This window comes from Macadamia integrifolia, chromosome 4 (assembly GCF_013358625.1).
Source record: "Macadamia integrifolia cultivar HAES 741 chromosome 4, SCU_Mint_v3, whole genome shotgun sequence".
NCBI classification, from domain to species: Eukaryota; Viridiplantae; Streptophyta; class Magnoliopsida; order Proteales; family Proteaceae; genus Macadamia; species Macadamia integrifolia.
The window spans coordinates 23,201,359-23,208,434 of record NC_056560.1 but is presented as its reverse complement, the minus strand read 5'-3'; the positions used below and the strand labels follow the sequence as shown (position 1 = coordinate 23,208,434).

Sequence of the window (7,076 nt, the reverse complement as noted above, 5' to 3'; positions counted from 1 at the left end):
TTTTGGTCCAAGAAGCAAGCATTTCACTGTAATTAACACATTTACTATAATACTTACAAAGTAGGCACCAAAACGAAAAAATAAATAAAAAATATTACTTACAAAATCAATTAAAAACATATTACGTATCTACTCTGTCTGTTAACTAAAATTAAAATTTGTTCATAAACATGAAAGAAACTTTCCTTATAAGACATGGTATGGTGAACCTAACTCGCTTCTCGTAATCAACAAACCGCAAATAACCGCACTCAAAATCAATATCCAGAATTGGAGGGAGCAAGGCCTTAGGATCCTCATCTGTAATTCACGTTTGAGCAATTGGATCCTAGTCAACAGGAGAAAAAATGAAATAGAAATTTCTGGAAGGGTTTAGATGAAGTCATAGTCATCCAGAGCATCATAAGCATTAACAACCACATCATCATCTGGCTTATCTACATGAAGCTGCTTCTTCTTTGCACCTGCAACAACACAGATCAACAACTCAGGGAACTCATAACTAAGGGGATAAATTGGCGGCAAACTATAAATGAAGATCAGAATTCTAATGGATTTCGAACGGCATTTGCCAATGTACCACACATGCAACACAAACAGTTTACTGTGTGGACCCCTTGGAAGTGTTTAGACTACACACAAGGCCATGCAGCCCATATCACTGACATCTAATCCACAGATACCTCAATAGTGTTCTAGAATGGAAAGAATATTTGCTTTGTAGATGCATACCTGTTTTCTTTTTACCCACATTGGCTTCTTTCTCCGCCTTGAGCTTTTCATTTGCAATTGCTGTTACCGATGAAGCAACTTCTTTTGCACTTGCTGCTTTAAGAGAAGTCAATGACAGCCTAATCACTGCCTTGAGTAGGCCGATGTAATGGAAGCTTTTCTGCAATATGTAGAACGACATGATTAATCAATGAAACATACCATTACTTCCTTATCAGATTATACCATAAAAAGGGAAACAATATAAAAGAGCAAGTTGAACATACCTCGTATGGCCTGATTTTTTGAGAAACAAGCTCTGCATACTCCATGAAGTCGCTTTCAGTTTTGGGCATGAAATTATCAAGTGTCTTTCCGTCTTCTTTCTTAGAAAAAAGTTCTATGGTGGACTTATAATCAGCTTCTTCCACAAGTCTGTAAAGCAGTAACAGAACATAATGGGGATCTTAATTAGTGAGACCCAAGCAGGCACACCTATTGTGAATCTCTATTATTCAGGCATTATTTGTAGACTGAAACATTTGATGCTTTATGATCAACAATTTAATTGCCCCCAGTGAATCCCATGTGACTGTTATCAGTGAACTCCCTAAGGAGCTCTTTCATGGTTCTGCCTATTTGTATCCATGTATTACAGCCTATTCCTGAGTCAAGTAACATCATTTTAAATATATTCTTCCACAGTTGCAAAAAGGAACCAACATACAAATAAATTTATTCCAACCTGTCTGATGGTTGCAATTTTCTAGAGTCAATGGAGTTTCATCAGCTGCAGTAACATTTGGGGCAGTTTCCTGGCACATAAAGGGTGAGCACTTAATCTAACACAACTGCCACATGACTGTTCAGTTATCTCAAATTGAGTGCACATGTAACCCACAGCATTACGTTGTCATAGCTTAATTTCCAGACTTATCCACAGATCAACAGTGCTCTAAAATTGTTCAAAAAAGACACTTCTGCACAGGGAACTGTTTGAGGTACTGTTGAGAAGATGGGAAAGCCCCATCCATGGCTCACTAATATCAGTCTGAAAAAGGAACAAGCTTTGTTAGACAACTCGTGCACTGAAAATAATTCTGGGGGACGTTGAAATTCTCCCGACAACAAGGACTATTTAGTCAAGAAGGTTGAGACACTCTTCTTGGTCTTATTTCTTTAAGACCATGCCTCATTCAAGAAGTGGATTACTGACTTAATGGTCAAGAATCATCAGACCACTGAATTGTTATGAGCCACATTAACCTTACAAGTTACAGTGATGAAGTTGACAGTGGAAAACATGTCATTTCCACCTTATATTTTTCATTAGACAAAGCTCCATATCACCTGGTTTCCACAACACCACCTCCAAATTTATGGGGGCATGTGCATGTGTGTGTATTTTTCTGTCAATGGATGACATCAGGTCCATTACTAAGTTTCCCCATTATCAAGTGCATAAAGGGAGTTCAAATGTCCATCCCCCATGTCATTAAGTTTGAAACTCCATTTTTTCCTCCTAGTCTCCATTTTCAGTTACTAGTTCCTAGCTTGCATGTGAGTCAGTTAGTCAGTGAATGTGCAGATATTTGGAACCTCATTTTACATGTATGCACCAAATCTTCAACTCTCCATATCTAAACCCTAATTACAGGAGCAAGAAAAACAGACTGAATGACAAGAGGAAAGACAGAAGGAATGTTACCTTTGTTGGCGAAGCTTCTCTGCCACTGGGTCTAGGGGCACTGAAGCAGGTGCTTGTTTTGATACTTCAGCAGCCTTTCCTTTCTTGTCACTAGCTTTTGTCCCAGGTATTTTGGACACATTTTCTGCAGGAGGTGCAGGTGCCTAAAGCCAATGATATGCTTCAAGTAAGGACTTCTGCAAGGCACTAATTTCAAATGGAGAGCTATACTAAAGCATGTTCTTCCCTAGCCATATGATTTCTTGGAAACATGCATAACAGGAGATTACAATAACCAAGTTAAGACTTTTCTGACAAAATAGGCACAACTCTCTAGAGAAGTTCATATGGCAACCATAGTTTATTCATAAAAGTTCAACAGATTGGTCTTAGCACAACAACAAAGGATAGAGATGGGGGGTAGGGAAGTCACAGACAAGAAACGATTAGACAACCAGTATAAAGATGATGGCACATCTTCATGTGTAGGTCATGTTTCTGAATCTTAATAAACTCATTAATGACTTCAAAGTATTGAAGTTCAGAGCTTCCTTCTTCACTGATGCAGAATCATATATTTTATTTCCCAATAGATTGGTTGAGAGGTATGGATGTTCTAATGCTTCAAAACTCATACTTAAGGTTTCGTAAAAGCCATGATAGTCACAAAGGTGTGAGAGCATCTTGAGCATCAAACAATGGTGTTCCTTCCCTTTGTCCCTCCCCCTCCCTGTTTAATGAAGCTTCAACCAATGGTGTTGCTTTTTCAGAAACACCATAGAAAACACAAGAGAAGTTGTGAATTCATCGATTTAAATAGCTAATTTCCTTATGAATTTTAAGTTCTATATTGCCAATCACTTTTCCTTGGTTATTTATGTTATTAATCAAAGTAATTTTACCATGGGAAAAATAAACACTCCAAGCCTCGAGAGCTACGGAAAATTTTTTAGAGCCATTTGAAAGCTCATTCAGTCAAATTTCATAATAAGAACATTATATAACATCTCATGCTAAATTAGGAAAAGTAATGGGGCATTGTGTCAAGTTTGCGACAGAACAACCCTATAAAACTTTTAATCATTTTCATTTTGGTTCATTTTATTTCTACTCCATAAGTCAAAGGGAAAAAATAAAAAGAGGTATAAATGCTCCTTGCCACAAGAGATACACAAGCCTGTTTGTTTTTGAGCCTTCTGAAAGCTCATTCAGTTAACTTTCCAACAAGACTACAATGTTGAATTTCATGCTAAACTAAAACTCAACTCAATTCTTTTTTGGTCTTTGAGCTACAAATACTTGATCCCTGGATCCCAAGGTACAACATAAAGATTTTGATCACTGAGGCAACCAAGGGCATTGGTAAACTCAACTCAATTCAACTAAGCCTTATCCCAACTAATCAACCACATAGATTAACTCTATTCAAAGCCATGTTTGTTAACCCCTACATGTCTTTTCTCACTTCTCCCAAAGTTATTTTTGGCCTGGTACTTGCTCTTTTTGCTCCTTCAATTTGAATCATATCACTCTTAAACCCACACACACACACACACACAAAAAAACCACCAAAAAAATTACCATATCAGACCTTACTCCTTACTATGCATTCAAATTCACCATGCCACCTCAAATGGCTTCTTCAATCTGTGATCTTGCTCATGTACTGATGCTACTCCTAGACTACCTCCAATGGGGTTCATTTCTTACTCTTATTCTATCTTTTCTACTTCTACTACTCATCCATCTCGACACCCTCATCTTAGCTACACTAATTTATTTACAATGTGGTTATTTACCACTCAACAATCAGTTAAGTTACAAATCAGGAAATATAGGGGAAAATTATAGGGAATTAATAAAGGTTCAAACTGTGGCAGACATATATTTTAGGAGTTTTAATTTGAGTATAATTAATAGAACATTTTCAAAAACGACCATAGGCGAAGTAGTGAGGAATGACATGCATAGTCTCGGTCTTGTCCCAAGTATGACCTTGGATAGAGCCTATTGGAGGGCAAGGATCCATGTTTCTGACCCAAGTAGCCGAGCTATTCCTGACGTGGGTGGGCTGTACCTCTTTCCTCTTACTCTCATCTTTCATTTCTCCCCTCCCCCAACTCTGTGGACTTTTTTTTCCTATTTCATTGCTTTTTTATTGGATCCATGTAGCAGTTGAGATAAGGCTGAGTTTGTTGTTGTTATTGATGTTGATTGAACATTTTCAATTTTCAATTCTTATCTGGCCAGGAATGGACTGAAGACTTGCCAATAGTTCTTATATAGTTTGGCATATCCCACATCTCCTAGATCCTTTATATGTTGCAAAGTATGAAAGTCCAACATAAACCCAATATCACCAGTTTCATAATTTAGTTGAAGCCCAAGTGTGTCCAGTTTTATATTTTCCAAAAAAGCATCACAATTATGTGACACAAAGAAGTTATTGGATTACAAATTGCACTATTGCAAGTTTAATTTCAATTTACACTGATTTCTAACCATAATTTTTTTGTCACGTAGATGAACAGGACTGCATGAATTGGGCATATAAGAACTGTAACATACCGGAGTAGGCTCCTCTTCATCCTCCCACGAATCCTTCACATCATTCTCATCTGCATCTTCATCATCCCACATATTCCTAGGTTGCTCCTTCTTAAGAATTGCAGGTACTGATTCATCCTCTGTAAAATGTTCAAACATCATTGGTTCATTATCAAGAAAAAGGTTTAATCCACAAGGTCCATAAAATATCAAGTCCAAGTAGAGAAAGTAAAGATAAATTAACATAACTCACACATCCAATAACACAAGATACAATTACAGAAACAAAATACAAGCAATAATTGATTAACAAGTATGCCAATACAACATAACATGAGTATTACCCCAGTCTTCCATGCTGCTGAAACTATTCAATCAGTTATTGCACTAAACCTTCAATGTAAAGCTCTGAACAAAAAAAGTGCAGTCCTGCAAATTGGAAAGATAAAATGTGTGAAATAGAAGCACAATATGTTTAAGATAAAATAATCAGGATCCACTCGATCTGTCATCACTTTGACAATGAAATAAAATCAATTAGCTATATTCAGTTACAATTTCTGTCGGTCAGTTTGTTACCACATGGTTAAAGCCACTTTCTCAATTTCAACTATGATCATTGATGTCATGAACTAAGGCATAAGAACTCAATAATTTTAGGTTCAACTTCTCCTTTTATTTTATGCTTGAGGTTTCTTTGAATTATCAAATTTCTTGATAGTGGCACAACCCTATGAACTGTTTCAAGCAATATCCAAACACAAATTTGAAAAGTTAAAAAGTGCTAGTAGTTGGATAGTTATAACATTCAGAAGACCAAAAGTTATATCAGATCCGGATTTTTCATTGATAACGAATAAAAAGAAAAATAAATATGAGAGGAAAGGAGAAAAAAATCAACTAGAAAAAAGTTAATAAGCACGTCCAGAAATCAACAGGTAAACCCAAATTCATTCAATTTTCAAAATCCAAATCAAAATCGTTGGGTACATACTGTTATATAGAAGCAAATAAACCACTCCCGATCCTATCCTAAAACTGAAATCTAAACTAAACTCTAAAACTAAAATAAATTTGAACTCAAACTCTACTTGCTATCAAACGAATTTTAAAAGATAAAAAGACAACAGGAAAAAAAAAAAAAAAACAAATTTCAGATATTAATCCTAATTAATCCAACGTCTATCTGAATAAGGGAAATAAAAACCAAAAACAAGCAAATTAACGGAGTGATCAGAGATCAACAGGAAATTTCAAGCCGATGGGGGAAAAACGGTCTTCGTTCTACCTTCTCATACTCCTTCCTACCAAATAAAAGGAAAAAGAACAGAACGTTTTACAATTAGAAATAACTTACCACTCAAGAGTTACAAGTAGAGAGTGGAGACAAATATATAGAGTTAGTGGTTACACACACTAAGATTTATAGCTTAAATGGAGAGCCACAGACATTCATCAGAGAGAGAAAGAGGAGAGTGTGGAAGGAAGTGTTACTGAACATAAATAAACTCACCTTAACAGACAGCTCCGAACGTCTCAACAGCAATTCCGAACACCTGAAGAGGGAAAAAAACAGAGATTAGCAGAGAAAAAAAAGAAATTCAGATTGAACAATCGAAAAACTGGAGATTTCGATAACCTCAAAATTGCAGTTTCGTTGAATCTCCAAAACTTGATTAAGAAGAAAGGAAAAAAATCGAGAACTCCAAGAAAGGAAGAGATGATGTTTCTTAAGAAACTGAATCGTTGATTAGGTCGAGAATATATAAGAAAGTGAAAATTTATTAGAAATCAAAAGTCGCAGATGGAAAACTCAGAACTCCAAGTCCTAATGGGGCTTGGAATTCTGTAACTTCCGCTTCCGGTCGATCTCCTTGTTCGAAATTAGAAATAAGTAGACCCTTCTTCTTGGGTGTCGGAAATTCACCCGTATCAGCTCCATAAACCGACCCAAGCTGGGTTTTTGTTATTTAAGCTCAGTAGTGCAAGTTTGGTCCGATGAGTTTAAACCCGCCCTGAGCCCAGCAGGGCCTGGGCTAGACCAAAGGGTGAGATTACCATGACCCATATTGGGTCCATTTGGGCTTGGGCTTTGCCTTGTATTGAACCCAACCCAACCCAACCCAACCCT

General features: G+C 36.7%; 1 protein-coding gene across 1 annotated transcript; it reads right to left on the bottom strand.

Moving 5' to 3' along the window:
- Nucleotides 1-6,861, bottom strand: LOC122075930 (eukaryotic translation initiation factor 3 subunit J-like). Its single transcript, XM_042641154.1, has 8 exons — nucleotides 6,585-6,861; nucleotides 6,459-6,501; nucleotides 5,290-5,374; nucleotides 4,967-5,085; nucleotides 2,420-2,562; nucleotides 999-1,146; nucleotides 733-892; nucleotides 1-464 (listed from the first exon to the last, which is right to left on the bottom strand). Exons 3-8 carry the CDS (start codon nucleotides 5,300-5,302, stop codon nucleotides 373-375), a joined length of 675 nt encoding a protein of 224 aa, XP_042497088.1. The 5' UTR covers nucleotides 5,303-5,374; nucleotides 6,459-6,501; nucleotides 6,585-6,861; the 3' UTR covers nucleotides 1-372.
- Nucleotides 6,862-7,076: the final 215 nt, after the last annotated feature.

Coding starts and splice junctions, on each gene's coding strand:
- LOC122075930 (XM_042641154.1), bottom strand. Junction 893..998: donor AAAAAATCAGGCCATACGAG/GTATGTTCAACT, acceptor TACATATTGCAG/AAAAGCTTCCATTACATCGG. Junction 465..732: donor TGTGGGTAAAAAGAAAACAG/GTATGCATCTAC, acceptor GTGTTGTTGCAG/GTGCAAAGAAGAAGCAGCTT.